The sequence below is a fragment of the Hoplias malabaricus genome, chromosome 2 (genome assembly GCF_029633855.1).
Source record: "Hoplias malabaricus isolate fHopMal1 chromosome 2, fHopMal1.hap1, whole genome shotgun sequence".
In the NCBI taxonomy this organism is placed as follows: domain Eukaryota; kingdom Metazoa; phylum Chordata; class Actinopteri; order Characiformes; family Erythrinidae; genus Hoplias; species Hoplias malabaricus.
In genome coordinates this window covers 57,412,931-57,433,693 of record NC_089801.1, presented here as the reverse complement: position 1 = coordinate 57,433,693, position 20,763 = coordinate 57,412,931, and the positions used below count along the sequence as shown (strand labels likewise).

General features: G+C 43.0%; 1 protein-coding gene across 2 annotated transcripts in view; it reads left to right on the top strand.

The window, feature by feature from the left end:
* The window catches only part of LOC136686572 (proto-oncogene vav-like), a 40,023-nt gene extending 21,701 nt beyond the window's left edge, over nucleotides 1-18,322 (top strand). The window contains exons 15-28 of one of the 2 annotated variants that reach the window (XM_066660446.1): nucleotides 1,425-1,560; nucleotides 1,844-1,953; nucleotides 3,711-3,812; nucleotides 3,930-4,024; nucleotides 4,207-4,229; nucleotides 4,524-4,563; nucleotides 5,185-5,201; nucleotides 11,405-11,470; nucleotides 16,285-16,316; nucleotides 16,459-16,569; nucleotides 16,704-16,791; nucleotides 16,965-17,091; nucleotides 17,256-17,407; nucleotides 17,527-18,322. In XM_066660446.1, the coding sequence (XP_066516543.1) occupies nucleotides 1,425-1,560; nucleotides 1,844-1,953; nucleotides 3,711-3,812; nucleotides 3,930-4,024; nucleotides 4,207-4,229; nucleotides 4,524-4,563; nucleotides 5,185-5,201; nucleotides 11,405-11,470; nucleotides 16,285-16,316; nucleotides 16,459-16,569; nucleotides 16,704-16,791; nucleotides 16,965-17,091; nucleotides 17,256-17,407; nucleotides 17,527-17,580 (1,153 nt within the window). In that variant the 3' untranslated portion in view covers nucleotides 17,581-18,322. Of the gene's footprint in view, nucleotides 1-1,424; nucleotides 1,561-1,843; nucleotides 1,954-3,710; nucleotides 3,813-3,929; nucleotides 4,025-4,206; nucleotides 4,230-4,523; nucleotides 4,564-5,184; nucleotides 5,322-11,404; nucleotides 11,471-16,284; nucleotides 16,317-16,458; nucleotides 16,570-16,703; nucleotides 16,792-16,964; nucleotides 17,092-17,255; nucleotides 17,408-17,526 lie in introns of both variants that reach the window. The other variant, XM_066660445.1, reaches the window with a different exon arrangement.
* The last annotated feature ends 2,441 nt before the right edge of the window (nucleotides 18,323-20,763 follow it).

Here is a 20,763-nt window from a genome sequence, read left to right as displayed (position 1 = left end):
CAAATGTAAAATTTAATGTGGAATATTTGTAACTGTAAGAAACCAAGCTGTAGCAGTGGAATTTAACTCCTTCACTATTTAAGGTGAAACAGGAATCAATTAAGCAACTGGCGAAAAAGGAGCCAACAAAAATTCAATAAAATCTGCAGCATTTAAGGTGGAATAGAAGTAAAAAGAACTGTTTATACTCCAGCTTGCAGCTCTGTGTAACCTTAAAAACACTGTTATAATAGATTGAGTGTGTCTCCTCTCCATATGCTGCTCTGCAGTTGGTTTGCGCTGGAAACCGCTCTAATGTGTTTATGTAGCCCCAGTGTCTGAAAATGGGTAAAAAAACAAAATGTCTGGTTACGGTATGCTAGGCTTTCTCTCTCTCTGCTCACGGCAGAGAAAAGCCATCTGGAGGTTTTTAGACAATGGAGAATGATGAAAAGCTACAACTGAGATGAGGCTGTTGCTCTATTCCTGCTCCATAGGGGGGTAACTGACTTATTTTTGCTGTTACAGTTACATTACCTAAGGTGGAACTGACTCTAAATTCAGGAGACTGTTTGAAAGTAAACACAGAGCTTAAGTGCTACAAAACTAAACAGCTCAAGTTACACATGAGTTTCTGTGGGAATTCAAACAGTGAATAAAAGCTATTTAAACTATATAAACTCAAGCGGCGTACAAACAATAGTGATTTTTTATCCTCAGACACACAGTTCCACCTTAGGAAACACAGAATTCTGCATGTAAATAAACTCGAGAGAACTGCAGTTCCCCAAAATAGCAGACATTGCCGTTAGAGCGTCAGTTTCATCCAGTCCACTGCAACAGCTTCACTGATTAAGGTGTAAATAAAATGTTCGGTGAGTGTGAGAATATAGCAGCAGCATTTAAGATGGAACTTAAACATTGAGGAACTTAGCACTTGGAAGTACTGCACTTTTTAATGTGGAATAATATAGTCTGGGACATTCAGAGAGCCCGCATTCCCTCTCCACATCCCACCTCTAAATATTTTGATGTGGCTATGGTTATTACTTGACTATAATTTATTAATAATCCAACCTGGAGGATCATGATCCCTAGTTTACCTGACATCTATATACACAGGTCACTCTACTGGAGTCTATTTTCGCTTCTTGTGTCCTGGGGGATAGATTTGCTTATTCTTCTGGTTAATAGGAGAGACAAACTCTCACTAACTTTAGAAAGGGGGGAGGTTCCATCATTAATTTGTGGAGCCCTACAGAATGTGCATACTCAGCATACAGCGTTGGTCCAGCTCTGGTACTACTTTATCTGGCAGAAGGAATTGTCAGAATTGTACTGGCCGGTTAGCTCAGATATGTCAAATATATAAGATCATTCCCTTTAAGGCTGTTGTCTGATTTACTAGGACACTGTTTTGTGTGTGTGTGTGTGTGTGTGTTCAGGTATGCCTTCCTCTTTGATAAAGCTCTGCTGGTGTGTAAAAAGAGGAGTGGAGAGAGCATGGAGCTGAAGGAACTCATCGACCTACAACAGTTTCAGCTCCGAGACGAGCCTTCGGGAGAGAAGGACAACAAAAAGGTCTTTCATCACCTTCATCATCATCATCTGCATCATCACATTCATCTTCATCATCTTCACTCATTTCATCATCATCATCATCTACACTCTCTTCATCATCTTCATCACTCTTGTCTACATCACTATCTTTATTTTCTTTTTCATCATCACCACATTTTATCTTCATCACCACTTTACAGAGGAACATATACCAAGCAGATTTACATCAGCCATTTATGTGTTTAATATGAACTGTGTGTGTGTGTGTGTGTGTGTGTGTGTGTGTGTGTGTGTATGGGTACAGTGGACGCACACATTCCTGCTGATGGACTCGTATGGTCAGGGAGGATATGACCTGTACTTTAAAACTCGGGAGCTGAAGAAGAAGTGGCTGGAGCAGTTTGAAATGGCTCTGTGAGTTCAACATTATTTTATAACACTCTCCTCACTCTCAGTGAAGCTCTGTTCTCATGTAGAACCCAGATAGTTCTGTCTCATTTATTCTAAACCATTTCCAATATTAGTTATCACTGACATGGTGTAGTTTCCGCTGCTATTCTAATGGACTTCAGCTACATCTGAGACCCTTCACTTACAGCTCAGTTGGTAGAAGGTCATTTTCCTCTAGAGTTCCTAAAATCTGCATTCCAGAGAATACTAGGAATCCAGGATCCAACATGTTGTTACCACTTGTTTGAATCATCCAGTGATTTGATTTAGAGGAGAGTCTGGAGACCTCCAATCCGGAGGGGATTGTGGAGGTGAGGTTGAGGGGCTTGTGGAGGTGAGGGTGAGGTCTTTGTGGAGGTGAGGGTGTGGGTGAGGGGCTTGTGGAGGTGAGGGGATTGTGGAGGTGAGGGTGTGGGTGAGGGGTTTGTGGAGGTGAGGGTGTGGGTGAGGGGTTTGTGGAGGTGAGAGTGAGGGGTTTGTGGAGGTGAGGGTGTGGGTGAGGGGCTTGTGGAGGTGAGGGTGAGGGGTTTGTAGAGGTGAGGGTGTGGGTGAGGGCTTTGTGGAGGTGAGAGTCAGGGGTCTGTGGAGGTGAGGTTGTGGGTGAGGGTATTGTGGAGGTGAGGGTGAGGGGTTTGTGGAGGTAAGGATGTGGATCAGGGGCTTATGGAGGTGAGGGTGAGGGGTTTGTGGAGGTGAGGGTTAGGGGATTGTGGAGGTGAGGGTGAGGGGATTGTGGAGGTGAGGGTGAGAGGATTGTGGAGGTGAGGGTGAGGGGATTGTGGAGGTGAGAGTGAGAGGTTTGTGGAGGTGAGGGTGAGGTCTTTATGGAGGTGAGAGTGTGGGTGAGGGACTTGTGGAGGTGAGGGGATTGTGGAGGTGAGGGTGTGGGTGAGGGGTTTGTGGAGGTGAGAGTGAGGGGTTTGTGGAGGTGAGGGTGTGGGTGAGGGGCTTGTGGAGGTGAGGGTGATGGGTTTGTAGAGGTGAGGGTGTGGGTGAGGGCTTTGTGGAGGTGAGAGTCAGGGGTCTGTGGAGGTGAAGTTGTGGGTGAGGGTATTGTGGAGGTGAGGGTGAGGGGTTTGTGGAGGTAAGGATGTGGATCAGGGGCTTGTGGAGGTGAGGGTGAGGGGTTTGTGGAGGTGAGGGTTAGGGGATTGTGGAGGTGAGGGTGAGGGGATTGTGGAGGTGAGGGTGAGAGGATTGTGGAGGTGAGGGTGAGGGGATTGTGGAGGTGAGTGAGAGGTTTGTGGAGGTGAGGGTGAGGGGATTGTGGAGGTGAGGGTGAGAGGTTTGTGGAGGTGAGGGTGAGAGGTTTGTGGAGGTGAAGGTGAGGGGATTGTGGAGCTGATGGTGAGGGGCTTGTGGAGGTGAGGGTGTGGGGTTTGTGGAGGTGAGGGTGAGGGGTTTGTGGAGGTAAGGATGTGGATCAGGGGCTTGTGGAGGTGAGGGTGAGGGGTTTGTTGAGGTGAGGGTGAGGGGATTGTGGAGGAGAGGGTGAGGGGATTGTGGAGGTGAGAGTGAGAGGTTTGTGGAGGTGAGGGTGAGGGGATTGTGGAGGTGAGGGTGAGAGGTTTGTGGAGGTGAGGGTGAGAGGTTTGTGGAGGTGAAGGTGAGGGGATTGTGGAGCTGATGGTGAGGGGCTTGTGGAGGTGAGGGTGTTGGGTTTGTGGAGGTGGGGGTGAGGGGTGCCGTGTTTTGATGGATTTTTTAATGTTTGTTTGCAGGTCTAACCTGAGTCCAGACAATAGTACGGCTAACGGTCACGACTTCCAGATGCACTGCTTTGAGGACACCACTTCCTGTAAAGCCTGCCAGATGTTACTCCGGTAATAAACACTTTGTTATTCCTTCTCTAGCTTTACAGTGATAATTTAATATCAGCTCAACACACTCAGAGGAGAAACAAACCGCTGATTCTAACAGCTTTTTTTCTCCTCCTCCAGAGGGATTTTCTTCCAAGGTTACCGCTGCAGTCGGTGTAAAATGGCGGCACACAAGGAGTGTCTGGGGAGGGTTCCTGTGTGTGGACGAACCTCAGGTGATAAAGCAGCAGAAATATTTTATACATTTATTAGAGAGAGAGAGAGAGAGAGAGAGAGAGAGAGAGAGAGAGAGAGAGAGAGAGAGAGAGAGAGAGAGAATGGGCCTGTTCCTCTCTGCAGGAACCATTATTAGATATTTTTTAATCATATATTAATTAAAACTGTTTTTCCTTGACAGAAAATTCTGGGACAATGAAAAAGGTGAGTTTGATTATTACAAAATCAACTAAATGTCTACGTCATGGTGTACTTTATTTTAAATATAATATAATTATAATTATTCACTATTCACCATTCACTATATTATTATTAATTATTCAGTGCTTACTTTAAATGATGCAGTATCCATTATGAAATATATATTAACTGCTCTTATTTATTTAGTAAATTATAGAATAATCTCTAATAAACTATTCATTAAAGCAATTCTGCATTTCCATAATATTTATGTTATTTATTTATTTATTTATTTGTTTATTTACTTTATTTTTCCAGACCAAATCCCGAGCTGCCACTCACAGACAGACAAAGCCAGGTCAGTTTACCCTCATTAAAACAAAAAGAATCAACTTTCATTAAGTAATATTTCTGTGAGGTTAGTTTTTGTAGACTGTAAATATATATGTGGATGATATTTTTTAATATTCATGAAATATTTTATTACGTGTTGATATCTTTTTTTATTACAAAATAAAAAGCAACAACAATTTGTATCAATATATAAACACTGAGGAGAAATAATGATTTTGTGGTAAATTACATAAAGAAATATACAAGATTACTATCATACTATCATCAACTATCATCATTGGTGTTCATTAATGTTGGTAATATTAAATATTTTTATTATATTTAATTACTGTTATTGTGATACATTAAGTGACCTTATGACGGACCAAAATGTTGACACGCCACAGAAAGATTAAGATCAAGTTAAGGTTACTAAGGTTAAAGATAGTTTTACAATAGTTAATAGTTAATAATAAGTGAATAGTTTTTTTTTAATCACAAAAATCAACTCAGACCTGGAACTCCTTATTTGGGCGTGACAGCATTAATATATTGATGATACAAATTAATTCATAATCATTAACACCCTGAATTAATAATCATTCATACCAGGTGTTCCTCTCCTCTTTTTATCCATCTCTCTCAGGTCTTCCTAAAATGGAGGTGTGTCATGATTATTATGGGCTGCCGCCACCCCCGGTGGCCTTCGGCCAACCTCTGCAACTCACCGTGGGTGAAGTCATTGAGCTGACACGAGCAGATGTGGATCTACAGTGGTGGGAGGTGGGGCTTAATCTTCATCCTGTAACCTCATTGGTCAGTGTCTGTAACGGCACTGTTCGGCCCTAGTGTTGACATGGGAGGGTGCTGGAAGGGCGTGAAGGACAGTAGTTATTAGCCAAAAGCTAATAAGGAATGCTAATTTAACAAGATAAGATAAATTAAGAGAGGGGCAGCATCATTGAATCTGAATCTGAAGGAAATTTAGTTACCACATTAGACTGATAGATCAGATAGCTTCAACTTTATTGTCACTGCTCAGTACAAGTACAAGGCAATGGAATGCAGTTAGCATCTACCAGAAGTGCAAATATCAACATAGTGCAAAGACAGACGAAATACAATAAATATGAAAAATATATATAAGAATGGTTGTTGGCACGGTTTTTACAGTTAGCATGCTTATGCTAACTGTGCATTTGTGACTTGCTATGCTCCTTGGTCAGTTTAGTATTGTTTGTTTATGTCTAAAGTGACAATAAATGAACACTTTACTGAACATTTTAGCATGTGATTTAACATATTTAGCTAAAACACAAAGTTACGATACCAGAAAATATGCAGTGACTAGCCCTCTGTGGGCTGACATGTGAGCTGTGTGGCCTCAGGGCAAACCCACCCTTAACCCCCAATGGCCCTGAGATGGCTACGGTGTCTTAGGGCTGCCCACACTGGGGCAACACTCATGGGCTGATAGGTTTAGTCCATTGTGGGCCAGTATTCAAGCCAGAAGTGGACAGAGTGCAACTATATGGCCTGTGAAGCTTATAAAATCAACTGAAAATTTTACACTTACATTTTACACTTACTTATTTTTTACATTTACAGCATTGATTTTTTTGATGAATTCAAACTGAACCTCTCTTTATGGAACTAAAAGTGGTCCTAGTGCAAAGACGCCTTTGGTTCTCTAGTGAGAGATGTGCAGAAATAACCCGCTACAGCTGAAATATACATCTCCAGAAGAGAAAGTAGTGTCCCTTTTACTTTCTGGTTCGTTTCTTAAAAAAAGCTGAGAAACTGTTGAGCCTTTGGTTTTGGTTCATTAAAAACACTCGAGTTCAGCACTTTCTGCTTCCCCTTCTTTCTTTGAGGGAAAAGAGATCAAGAGAACACTGGAGGACAAACCAAAGGACACTTTCTGTCCGTTTCAGATTTAAATACTGTGACTAATGTAGTATTTAACATAAAATGTGTGCATTTGCTTTTGCACTGGTCACCTTTCATTTCCAGTATTCATATAAACACTAATCAGTCATAGCATTAAAGCTACCACCTTGGTTCTATACCCACAATCCAGTTGAAAAGCTCCACTGAACATACTGTGTGATTCTTCAATTATAGACTGTAGCCCATCTGTGTTCTGCATACTGTGTTAGCCCCATACAGGGAACACTAAGCAGAAATGGCCAGGACTCTATGATGGACTGATTTTGGAAACCAGCATGGGTTAAATGTACTAAACCTGGTTTATTTGCAGAAGAACTGAATCATTTTTATAGTAGGTTCAATAACCACATCAATGTAGATGACACTTCCCTTCCCAGCACTGACTGTTTAACTGAAATGAAAGAAGGGAAAGTGATTTCAGTTCTTGCCAAAGTAAGTCCTTTTGAAGCAGGTGGATCACACGGGGCTTAGGGAACCTGAATTGATCCAGCTGCTTTTATATTCCAGCTGTGTTCCTCAGCTATGGAGAATCTATTACTAGTCCCATTCCTAAGAAGCCAAGAGACACATCTTTAAATGATTTCGGGCCTGTAGCACTTACATCACTTACATCTGTGCTGTCAAAACGCATGGAGAAAGATCACAGTGATCGAAGATAAGCTAGACACTCTGAAGTGAGAATAGGAAGGTGCTTGCCTGACCCTGCCAGACACAAGAGATCTTGGCGATACAGTCGCCTTTGAAAAGACTTTATTTCTGCTTTTAATATAGTATGCATACAAACCCTGCTGCACTGCCTGGAAAGCGTACACGTTACTTCAACCATGATCTTATGGATTAAGTACTTTCTGTTTTACAACATGAGGGTTACATCCCGTAATAAGGTTTTACATACAGTGCCTTGACAAGGATCCCCTCTTCTTTTTTATGCCTATATAAATGGAACTGTTTGCAGTGAGGGAAAGATGGAAAGATGTCTGTATTAAAATATGCAAATGATATCGCCCTAGAGGCTCTTGGGGATGCAGAGTATTACCTAAATGTAAAACTGTGTGGAGTCCCTGACTGTAGACACTGAAGAGAGCTCTTTAGAGCCAACATTAAGACTAATGGCATGTTCAGACAAGAAAGTCCGTACAAAGGTTCGAACCAAGGTTCGTAGGTTTTTTTTATACTGTATACATTTTATACGGTAAGTTTTGCTTTCACGTTGCAGTACAAGCAAACTATGGAACTTTGCAGGACATACACACGTCCTCTTGTCATCATGTATGTGTACAGCTTCTCTCCACGCCTACTTTTTATTGGTTTGTAGATGGTGTGCATGTGAAGTTTTTGTCCTGGTGACATCACACGCCTCTAAAATTGCTGCTGCAGCTTCTTTATCTTCAAGTGGCATTATTCCCCTGTCCTGTCATATCTCTCTCATCCTCTCAGAAAATAAGGCATGGGTTTCAGGATTTTAAGTTTTTTTCAAGCTGTTCCTTTTGTCAGACCAAATTCCAATTAAATATTAAAACTCCTCCCCCCCATGTGCTACCGAGGTTCATGTTTTCTTCCTTTTCTGTTTTTTCTTCTTCTATCATTTACTGGGTGTCTCAACGTTCTGTAATCGGACCGAAAGTCCAAACCATCCAAAAAGAGTTTTTACACTGCACACGAACCGAACCGTGGCTCGGTTTTATCCGGATTGGACCAAATTTAGGTTCTTTCACACCTTCTTTTAAGCCTTTCACACCTACAGTTTTGGTTCGGACTAAACTGAAAAGTCAGAAAGTCTGGACTAAACAAGGTAGGTGTGAAAACACCCCAAGAAGATATGATGATGTGTAATAAAGCGTACTTAAGAGGTACTGTAAATAAGAGGTACTTAACTCTTCTTATTATGTCTGAGTCTAAAGAGATAAAAGGAAATGTAGTGGAGCAGGATGAAGTTTGTAGTATTCTGAAGTCTGAAGTTATTTGCGCATGGAGACACGTCTCTGTACTTCTCTGAGAGTTCTGACTCTGTCTACAGGAGTCCACTCTGCAATTAACTCGTCTGAGGAGACTCAGGTATTGAATCAGTGCTGACTTGTCAAATCTGTCTCTGCTCCTGAGAATGTGGACTCCACTTCCCAGAGTTCTTCTGGGAGTCACATGCTACCAGACCAGCCCGTTACGCTGTGGCCAATCAGAGACTCAATCACCGTCGCTCGGTGCACTAACGCTAGGCACCTGTTTTAGATTATATACACTGTTGGTTTGTCTTTCTTGCCCTAAGGTTGCTGAGCTTTACTGTGCGTTATCGATTTATCGATTTGTACTTTGTATTCGATGCATGTTGGTTACTCTGCTTTTTTAACTTTGAATGTTCTCTGATATTGGGCTTTGGTTTATCCTCTTGTTTTTGCTTTACTCTGTATTCATCTCTAACACTAATTGTAACACTATGTAACTTTTGACACAAAACGCTGACCACAGGACTCTGTCTGCTCAGTGGTCTACTTTCAGTGCAGCAGACTCTGAGGTCTAAAATCTCCACAACACTGCTGTTCAGTGTCACAGTTTGTGTGAGACAGATACATTAAAAGGAAACAATGTAAGAATTGGATTTTTGTCTCAAGGCCACCCCCTACCTGTTGCTCAGTGTAATTAATTTTAACAATCATGAAATCAAGTCACACACTCTCTTTCCATCTCTAATTCTCCCTCTCTCTATCTGCTCTCGCTTTCTCTTCCTCCCTTCTCTATCTGCCCCCCCCCCTCTCTCTCTCACTCTCTCTTCCTACCCCTTTCTATCTGCCTCTCTTTCTGTCTCTCACTTCCTCCACCTCTCTATCTGCCTCTCTTAATTTGCCATAATATACAAGCTATACACCCATGAACTATGTGCTGTAAAGAGTCACTCAGTTCTGACGAGAGATCTCAAGTCTAGAGTTTAGTCAATGTTCATCCCATTACAGCTCGGAAGAGCACAATTATTTCACAGCTTTAATTATACAGTGTTGGGAGAGAGAGAGAGAGAGAGAGAATTAGTGTTCAATGCAATTCCTCTGTGTGGGTTTCTTGCAGTAGTTTCACATTCGCCACAGTCAGGTGATGATGAGCCCACACTCTGTGTAAAGACCCCGTTCCCAGAGTTACACACTATATTTACAGCATCATTATTTTAAAAACCTTACATCATCTAACAGTAGTTTAGCAGTAATATACTGGACATTAAATAAATGGTGTTCTTCTAAAAGTGCAAATAATGCTTTCTGGGGTTATTTGTATGGTTTCTCTATGAAAATAACCCACCTACTTCTGGCAGTCCAGGAGTTTTTCAGCTAAAGTAAGGCAAACAAGCACTTAATGTTCTCCTGCTGGAACGACCCCGTTACCACAGTTTTACCTTGTATTTACAGCTTCTTATACACAGAATAGCTACATCACAGGAATCTGTCAGCTAACATCTAGGGTCAGTGTTCTCCTCCAAGCGTGTTGAGTCTGATGAGCAGAGGTTAGTGTTCTCCTCCGAGCGTGTTGAGTCTGATGAGCAGAGGTTAGCGTTCTCCTCCGAGTGTGTTGAGCTGATAAACAGAGGTTAGTGTTCTCCTTCCAGCGTGTTGAGTTGATGACCTGAGGTTAGTGTTCTCCAAGCATGTTGAGTCTGATGAACAGATGTTAGTGTTCTCCTCCGAGTGTGTTGAGTTGATGACCAGAGGTTAGTGTTCTCCTCCGAGTGTGTTGAGTTGATGACCAGAGGTTAGTGTTCTCTGAGCGTGTTGAGCTGATGAACAGAGGTTAGTGTTCTCCACCGAGCGTGTTGAGTCTGATGAACAGAGGATTGTGTTCTCCTCTGACTGTGTTCAGTTGATGAACAGAGGTTAGTGTTCTCCTCCAAATGTGTTGAGCTGATGAACAGAGGATAGTTTTCTCCTCCGAGCGTGTTCAGTTGATGAACAGAGGTTTGTGTTCTCCTCCGAGCATGTTGAGTCTGATGAACAGAGGTTAGTGTTCTCCTCCAAATGTGCTGAGTCTGATGAACAGAGGTTAGTGTTCTCCACCGAGCGTGTTGAGCTGATGAACAGAGGATAGTTTTCTCCTCCGAGCATGTTGAGTCGGATGAACAGAGGATTGTGTTCTCTTCTGACTGTGTTCAGTTGATGAACAGAGGTTAGTGTTCTCCTCCAAATGTGCTGAGTCTGATGAACAGATGTTAGTGTTCTCCTCCGAGTATGTTGAGCTGATGAACAGAGGTAAGTGTTCTCCTCCAAGCGTGTTGAGTCTGATGAACAGAGGTTAGTGTTCTCCTCCGAGCGTGTTGAGTCTGATGAACAGAGGTTAGTGTTCTCCTCCGAGTGTGTTGAGTTGATGACCAGAGGTTAGTGTTATCCTCCGAGTGTGTTGAGTCTGATGAACAGAGGTTAGTGTTCTCTGAGCGTGTTGAGCTGATGAACAGAGGATAGTGTTCTCCTCCGAGTGTGTTGAGTTGATGACCAGAGGTTAGTGTTCTCCTCCGAGTGTGTTGAGTCTGATGAACAGAGGTTAGTGTTCTCTGAGCGTGTTGAGCTGATGAACAGAGGTTAGTGTTCTCCACCGAGCGTGTTGAGCTGATGAACAGAGGTTTGTGTTCTCCTCCGAGTGTGTTGAGTCTGATGAACAGATGTTAGTGTTCTCCTCCGAGTGTGTTGAGTCTGATGAACAGAGGTTAGTGTTCCCCTCCAAATGTGTTGAGTCTGATGAACAGATGTTAGTGTTCTCTTCCGAGCGTGTTGAGCTGATGAACAGATGTTAGTGTTCTCCTCCGAGCGTGTTGAGTTGATGAGCAGAGGTTAGTTTTCTCCTCCGAGCATGTTGAGTCTGATGAACAGAATCAGAGTATTTATTTTTTTCTATGTATTTTTCTCTCATATAAATTTTTTATTAATTTGTGTGTGTGTGTGTTTCAGGGCAGGAATCTGACTGTGGGGGAAGTTGGATGGTTTCCCTGCAGCAAAGTTCAACCCTTCTTACCGGTGAGTGAGCCTCGCGTCACAGGAGAAATTCACATCCACACTGTAACATATACAGTGGCATTGAGTCACTGGGAGAGCTGTTTTTTTCTCATTGGTTTTCACTAAGGGTCTTATATGAGTTTGGCTGGTGTAGTGGACAACACCACTCCCCTCCACACAGTAGGACAACTCAAGCAGGAACACAAAACTAAAACAATAAAAGTCCCTGAGCAAGACTCACAAACTACATCACACACCCTATGTAAAATGATCCAGAATGTAGGACATAATCAGAAGTTACTGGTCTCCTCTGAGCGTGTTGAATCTGATGAACAGAGGTTAATGTTCTCCTCCGAGCGTGTTGAGTCTGATGAACAGGGGTTAGTGTTCTCCTCCGAGCGTGTTGAGTCTGATGAACAGAGGTTAGTGTTCTCCTCTGAGCGTGTTGAGTCTGATGAGCAGAGGTTAGTGTTCTCCTTCCAGCGTGTTGAGTTGATGACCAGAGGTTAGTGTTCTCCAAGCGTGTTGAGTCTGATGAACAGATCTTAGTGTTCTCCTCCGAATGTGTTGAGTTGATGACCAGAGGTTAGTGTTCTCTGAGCATGCTGAGTTGATGACCAGAGGTTAGTGTTCTCTGAGCATGTTGAGTTTGATAAACAGAGGTTAGTGTTCTCCTTCCAGCATGTTGAGTTGATGACCAGAGGTTAGTGTTCTCTGAGCGTGTTGAGTTTGATGAACAGATGTTAGTGTTCTCCTGTGATCGTGTTGAGTCTGATGACCAGAGGTAAGTATTCTCCTTTGAGCGTGTTGTGCTGATGAACAGAGGTTAGTGCTCTCCTCTAAACACATTGAGTTGATGAACAGAGGTTAGTGTTCTCCTCCGAGCATGTTGAGTCTGATGAACAGAGGTTAGTGTTCTCCTCCGAGCGTGTTGAGTTGATGAACAGAGGTTAGTGTTCTCCTCCGAGTGTGTTGAGTTGATGAACAGAGGTTAGTGTTCTCCTCCGAGCGTGTTGAGTCTGATGAACAGAGGTTAGTGTTCTCCTCCGAGTGTGTTGAGTTGATGAACAGAGGTTAGTGTTCTCCTCCGAGCGTGTTGAGTTGATGAACAGAGGTTAGTGTTCTACTCCGAGCGTCTTGAGCTGATGAACAGAGGTTAGTGTTCTCCTCCGAGCGTGTTGAGTCTGATGAACAGAGGTTAGTGTTCTCCTCCGAGCGTGTTGAGTCTGATGAACAGAGGTAAGTGTTCTCCTCCGATCGTATTGAGTCTGATGAACAGATGTTAGTGTTCTCCTCCGAGCGTGTTGAGTCTGATGAACAAAGGTTAGTGCTCTCCTCCGAGCGTGTTGAGTTGATGACCAGAGGTTAGTGTTCTCCAAGCATGTTGAGTTGATGAGTAGAGGTTAGTGTTCTCTGAGCATGTTGAGTTTGATAAACAGAGGTTGGTGTTCTCCTTCCAGCGTGTTGAGTTGATGACCAGAGGTTAGTATTCTCTGAGCGTGTTGAGTCTGATGAACAGATGTTAGTGTTCTCCGAGTGTGTTGAGTTGATGACCAGAGGTTAGTGTTCTCCTCCGAGTGTGTTGAGCTGATGAACAGAGGTTACTGTTATCCTCCGAGCATGTTGAGTCTGATGAACAGAGGTTAGTGTTCTCCTCCGAGCATGTTGAGTCTGATGAACAGATGTTAGTGTTCTCCTGTGATCGTGTTGAGTCTGATGACCAGAGGTTAGTGTTCTCCGAGTGTGTTGAGTTGATGACCAGAGGTTAGTGTTCTCCTCCGAGTGTGTTGAGCTGATGAACAGAGGTTAGTGTTATCCTCCGAGCATGTTGAGTCTGATGAACAGAGGTTAGTGTTCTCCTCCGAGCGTGTTGAGTCTGATGAACAGATGTTAGTGTTCTCTTGTGAGCATGTTGCGTCTGATGAACAAAGGTTAGTGCTCTCCTCCGAGCGTGTTGAGTTGATGACCAGAGGTTAGTGTTCTCCTCCGAGCGTGTTGAGTTGATGACCAGAGGTTAGTGTTCTCCAAGCGTGTTGAGTTGATGACCAGAGGTTAGTGTTCTCTGAGCATGTTGAGTTTGATAAACAGAGGTTAGTGTTCTCCTTCCAGCGTGTTGAGTTGATGACCAGAGGTTAGTGTTCTCCAAGCGTGTTGAGTTGATGACCAGAGGTTAGTGTTCTCTGAGCATGTTGAGTTTGATAAACAGAGGTTAGTGTTCTCCTTCCAGTGTGTTGAGTTGATGACCAGAGGTTAGTGTTCTCCAAGCGTGTTGAGTTGATGACCAGAGGTTAGTGTTCTCTGAGCATGTTGAGTTTGATGAACAGAGGTTAGTGTTCTCCTTCCAGCGTGTTGAGTTGATGACCAGAGGTTAGTGTTCTCTGAGCGTGTTGAGTCTGATCAACAGATGTTAGTGTTCTCCTGTGATCGTGTTGAGTCTGATGACCAGAGGTTAGTATTCTCCTTTGAGCGTGTTGTGCTGATGAACAGAGGTTAATGCTCTCCTCTAAACGCGTTGAGTTGATGAACAGAGGTTAGTGTTCTCTGAGTGTGTCGAGTTGATGAACAGAGGTAAGTGTTCCCCTCCGAGTGTGTTGAGCTGATGAACAGAGGTTAGTGTTCTCTTCTGAGCGTGTTGAGTCTGATGAACAGAGGTTAGTGTTCTCTTCCGAGCGTGTTGAGTCTGATGAACAGATGTTAGTGTTCTCCTCCGAGCATGTTGAGTCTGATGAACAGAGGTTAGTGTTCTCCTCTGAGTGTGTTGAGTCTGATGAACAGATGTTAGTGTTCTCCTGTGAGCGTGTTGCGTCTGATGAACAAAGGTTAGTGCTCTCCTCCGAGCGTGTTGAGTTGATGACCAGAGGTTAGTGTTCTCCTCCGAGCGTGTTGAGTTGATGACCAGAGGTTAGTGTTCTCCAAGCGTGTTGAGTTGATGACCAGAGGTTAGTGTTCTCTGAGCATGTTGAGTTTGATAAACAGAGGTTAGTGTTCTCCTTCCAGCGTGTTGAGTTGATGACCAGAGGTTAGTGTTCTCCAAGCGTGTTGAGTTGATGACCAGAGGTTAGTGTTCTCTGAGCATGTTGAGTTTAATAAACAGAGGTTAGTGTTCTCCTTCCAGCGTGTTGAGTTGATGACCAGAGGTTAGTGTTCTCTGAGCGTGTTGAGTCTGATCAACAGATGTTAATGTTCTCCTGTGATCGTGTTGAGTCTGATGACCAGAGGTTAGTATTCTCCTTTGAGCGTGTTGTGCTGATGAACAGAGGTTAGTGCTCTCCTCTAAACGCGTTGAGTTGATGAACAGAGGTTAGTGTTCTCCGAGTGTGTTGAGTTGATGACCAGAGGTTAGTGTTCTCCTCCGAGTGTGTTGAATTGATGAACAGAGGTAAGTGTTCCCCTCCGAGTGTGTTGAGCTGATGAACAGAGGTTAGTGTTCTCCTCCGAGCGTGTTGAGTCTGATGAACAGAGGTTAGTGTTCTCCTCCGAGTGTGTTGAGTCTGATGAACAGATGTTAGTGTTCTCCTCCGAGCGTGTTGAGTCTGATGAACAGAGGTTAGTGTTCTCCTCTGAGTGTGTTGAGTCTGATGAACAGATGTTAGTGTTCTCCTGTGAGCGTGTTGCGTCTGATGAACAAAGGTTAGTGCTCTCCTCCGAGCGTGTTGAATTGATGACCAGAGGTTAGTATTCTCTGAGCATGTTGAGTTTGATAAACAGAGGTTAGTGTTCTCCTTCCAGCGTGTTGAGTTGATGACCAGAGGTTAGTGTTCTCCAAGCGTGTTGAATCTGATGAACAGATGTTAGTGTTCTCCTCCGAGCGTGTTGAGTTGATGACCAGAGGTTAGTGTTCTCTGAGCGTGTTGAGTCTGATGAACAGATGTTAGTGTTCTCCTGTGACCGTGTTGAGTCTGATGACCAGAGGTTAGTATTCTCCTTTGAGCGTGTTGTGCTGATGAACAGAGGTTAGTGTTCTCCTCCGAGCGTGTTGAGTCTGATGAACAGAGGTTAGTGTTCTCCTCTGAGTGTGTTGAGTCTGATGAACAGATGTTAGTGTTCTCCTGTGAGCGTGTTGCGTCTGATGAACAAAGGTTAGTGCTCTCCTCCGAGCGTGTTGTGCTGATGAACAGAGGTTAGTGTTCTCCTCCGAGCGTGTTGAGTTGATGACCAGAGGTTAGTATTCTCTGAGCATGTTGAGTTTGATAAACAGAGGTTAGTGTTCTCCTTCCAGCGTGTTGAGTTGATGACCAGAGGTTAGTATTCTCCTTTGAGCGTGTTGTGTTGATGAACAGAGGTTAGTGCTCTCCTCTAAACGCATTGAGTTGATGAACAGAGGTTAGTGTTCTCCTTCCAGCGTGTTGAGTTGATGAGCAGAGGTTAGTGTTCTCTGAGCATGTTGATTCTGATGAACAGAGGTTAGTGTTCTTCTCTGAGCGTGTTGAGTCTGATGAACAGAGGTTAGTGTTCTCCTCCGAGTGTTGAGCTGATGAACAGAGGTTAGTGTTCTCCTCCGAGCGTGTTCAGTCTGATGAACAGATGTTAGTGTTCTCTGAGCATGTTGAGTTTGATAAACAGAGGTTAGCGTTCTTCTTCGAGCGTGTTGAGTCTGATGTTAGTGTTCTCCTACAGAAGTGTTCAAAACATCAGTTCAGCAGATTCATATTATTGGACATAATGGTCATTAAAATGCATAAAAACATTTTGGTCCTTCTTTAAATCTGGTGTGAGTTTAAACAATGTTCATTAATAATGAAAGATCATGATTGTGTTAATGTAATAAAGCAGTAATAACAAAACTGTTAATAAACGCTTAACAAAACTGACAGCTGCTGCTTCTCTTTTCTCAGAGACAGACACCGGACCTGACAGGGTTCAACTGGTGAGTCAACATACATCAACTCTCTCTCGCTCTCTCTCTCTCTCTCTCTTTATTCTCTCTATCTCTTTTATTAGCTCCCTCTCTCTTTTCCCTCTTTACCTTTAACTATTCAACTATTACTCTAATATTTGTGCGTGTGTAGGTTTGCAGGCAACATGGACCGCTCAGAGGCAAAGAGTTTGCTGATGCCTCGCTCAGACGGAACATTCCTTGTGCGACAGAAAGATGGAGGAGAATTCGCCATCAGCATCAAGTACACACACACTCACACACACACACAAAGACATACAACACACATGCACACAATTTAATGCACAAAAGCATTAGGATTGAGTTCAACTTATTAACCCTCTTTCTCTCTCTGTTTCCTCTCTCTATCTCTCACAGGTTTAATATGGACATAAGGCATATAAAGATCACTCTGGCCGAGGGACTCTACAGGATCAATGATAAAAAGGCCTTTAAAGGGTTAATAGTAAGTCCCACTCTTCTCTTCCCTCCTTTTTCTTTCATCTTTTTAAAAGTGTCCTTTAAAACTATCTTGGTCTTTATTTTTTCTCTCTCTCCCTGTTTCTCTCTCTCGGTCTCTCTCTCTCCCTTTGTTTCTGGTTCTCTCCCTCTCTCTCTCTTTCTCTCTCTCTCTCTCAGGATTTGGTGCAGTATTATCAGGAATATTCTCTGAAGGAATGCTTTAAAGACGTTGACACTCGTCTCCAAACCCCCTTCAAACAACCAGAGCAGAGTGTGTCCTCACATGCAAATACACACAGGAGAGGTACACACACACACACACTCCCACCCACATATACACACACACACACACACACTCCCACCCACACACACACAGAAAGAATGGCCAACTGAATTACATACAAAAACCCTAAGAAAGTCATCCACGCAACAGATAACCACATGGTAGTTTTGTGTGTGTGTGTGCAGGGGCGAGTGAGCGGTATTTCGGGACAGCAAAGGTGCGCTACGATTTTTCTGCAAGGGATCGAACTGAACTCTCTCTGAGAGAAGGAGACACTGTGAAAATCATCTCAAAGAAAGCACACAATGGCTGGTGGAAAGGAGAAGTGTACGGCAGGGTAAGACACACACACATATACACTAACACACACACTCGTCATAGCTGGAAGGTTTTCAGATTCACAGTGAACTATTTAACTACACAATTTTATAATTGCTTGCGTGTGTGTGTTTGCAGGTGGGCCTCTTTCCTGCTAACTACGTAGAGGAGGAGCATTCTGACTACTGCTGATTCACATTCAGGGCAGTCTGACTCCTCGACTCTGATTCACTCTGAGTCGTTTACACACCAAATCATCAGCTATGACTCCATGATGATGAGGTGATGCTGAGTCGTTTACACCGAGTAATTCCTCAAGTCTCTCTGATCTGATTCTTTGAATCATTTGTATTTTTTCTTTAATGCAATCAATTTTGCAATTTTTGTCACAATTAAAGTAACCTAGAGCATAACTCCCTGAGTCTCTGAAGGATTTGACTCACTTTGGGTTGAAGCTTTTGAATGAATTGAATTCCATTACAATTACAATAGCCATTACAATAATTTGACACAAGAAATAAAGGATCATTCTACATTTTAAGATTTGGCGTTTCCCATAATGCATTTCACCTGGCCCTTATTTAAACTCACGATAACCCTGGCAACCCACTGTAATCCCACCAGTTTGCTTTAATTCATCTGTGTCTGTTGATGTTAACGAAACAGCAGGAAACTATTAGGAAAACAGCAGGTTTTCCTAGTAAAGATTCGCTGAGTCATTCATGGTACTAGATTCACTGTGCATAAATCAAACCAGTTTGGTTCGTTTAGTCTGAGAAATAATTTCTGATTGGATGTTTAGGGATATAACATTGTAAGCAGTTGATGAAAAACATTGTGGACGTCTTGTGCCAGTTCTTTTGAAATATTTAACTCTTTATGTTTTTATGACACTGTTTTTGATTGTAATTCTTTAATAAAACTGAAATGTGAAAACTCAAATGACCAAGTGAATCATATCTGAATCATAAGGGAATCATAAAAGTGAATCGTTATGAACTACATTCATGCTATGCTGTTATAGTCTGCACAGAACACGCCCTCAACTGATCCAAACACATGATGCTAATCACACATTCAAAAACCCTGGAACACTCACTTTATCAATCCACAATGGGAAGTTGTTTCTCTACATTTAACCCATCTGTGGAAGTGAACACACAAACACACTAGTGAGCAACTCTTCACACACAGTAGGGGCAATGAACACACACACAATCGGAGCAGGGGGCTGCCAAACACATGGATGTATTTTTCCAGAACTGGGTGTCTCAGAAATGTCATCTGGTACAAGCCAGGGCAAAACCCATTTGACCCTGTTGATTTTATCACAGTATCAAGAAAAGAAAAAGACTTTGGACAGACACATTGAACTCCTGAGATGACGAGAGGGCACCATTACTCAAGCAAACCCTTGTCATCAGCCTCTGATATTGGAGACTTGTGCGACAGTACCATTAATTGTGATTTGGTGTAAGGCCAGTTTTAAAGGGAACGTCTGTGATTGTGGCTGAAAGCAGTTCAATCCTCTGCATCTTTTCAGGTGGAATGGTGTGTTTGAGGAGCATAATGACTGTTGTTTGTATGTGTCTGAAGTGTAAATTGTCTGTAAGTGTTTATTCACTGTTTGAATTCCCACAGAAACATATATGTAAATCAAGTTTAATTTTGTAGCACTATCACTAATGCAGTTAGCCGTCTCCTGAGTTTGGAGACGTTTACACCTTAAGTGATCTGAAACAGCAAAAATAAGTCAGTGTTACCCCCCTATGGAGCAGGAGTAGAGCAACATCCTCATCTCGGTTGGTGCTTTTTAACATTTGGAGTCTCTCCATTGTCTAAAAACCTGCAGATGGCGGTTCTCTGCCATGAGCAGAGAGAGAGAAGGCCTAGTATACTGGACTGAGACATTGTTTTTTTTAACCATTTACAGACTCATTTACAGACAGATTCATAAACACATTAGAGGAGTTTCCAGCACAAACAGACTGCAGAGCAGCACATGGAGAGGAGACACACTCAGAGATTTATACACAGGGTTTTTTGCCAGTACTGGGCAGGTTTGGTGCTCATTTGTTTTCATGTTGTTGTTTTTTTTAATTGGATGTCATCCAAACAATTGATTATGTTTTACCCACAGCTGACAGGTTTTTGTCCGTACAGCGTTTGATGCTCTGGTGGGTTGTAGAACAGAGCAGTGTTGCGGGGACAGTGATGTCTCTATTCTACAAAACTAGACCACAGCCTCTCAGCTTCAGGGGCGTCCAAATCCATGCTAAAAAAATTTAACTAGCTTCAGGGTTTTTCACAGAAGTTCTCAATAGAGCCGGTAGTTTACTTCTATTTAAGTTGCTATGTGATGTCCCTGTTAATCATTCAGACATTTCACCTACCTTTGCAGCTCAGAGCAGTTAAACTACTTTAGTGAATAAATATAATCATACCCTAAATAGGAGTTTCAGTTTCAGCAGTAGGAAAATGCCCTTTTATAATTAACAAACAGAGGTGACTCATTTCCCTACTTGCCCCTACCACTTAGCCCCACCTCTCCATTCCCCCTAGGGGTGGGGAGTCTCAGTCCTCATTGGGGTAGAGGGGTGGGCTGAAGTGTGAGGGCGACATGGCTCTTCAAACAGATTTTTCAGTCACACTCTAATCCAGGGGTGTGAAACCAAATACACGAGGAGGGCCGTGTGGGTGCAGGTGTTCTTTTCAACCACGCAAAAGCCCCACACTACTGAAAGTCAAGATCTATTGATTATATCCAATGATTAAAAACAGGTGGAATGAGGTGTGGCTTCTGCATGGTTGGAAAGAAAACCTGCACCCACACGGCCCTCCGTGGATTTGGTTTGACACCCCTGCTCTAAACTGAAGGTATGGCGCCTTGTGAATCTCCAGCGAGACGCGGTGCAGCGCCCAAAGAAACCCTATGAAACTCTATGATATATAAACTCTATGATCTTGAGTGTATTATCTGAATTTAATGTAGTCTCAGTGGATTATGGCCTTTACTTCAGAATGAGCAGAAAACAGCACGAGGAGCAGCTGATGTCTCGGGAGTTAGCTCTAAATTTACAGTTCAACCTTAAATTGTGAAGCAGTTACAGTCATTTAAGGTGGAACTGGAAGTTTGAACAGAAATCTGCAGAATGAGAATCTGAAATGAGCTCCATATCCCAGAAGAGTGAAGAGAGGGTGGTAATATCTGATCGTGGAACCCTTCTGAAGGAGAATGAGGCCCTAAATGTAACTAAAGTCCAACAGCTCCTCTGATATCACTGCAGATTGATGCAGGACGGCGTTAGTCGCCTGGGAATGAAGTGCAGCTCTGTTTAATTTGTGTTCGGATGACGTATCAGGATCCTGAAGGGT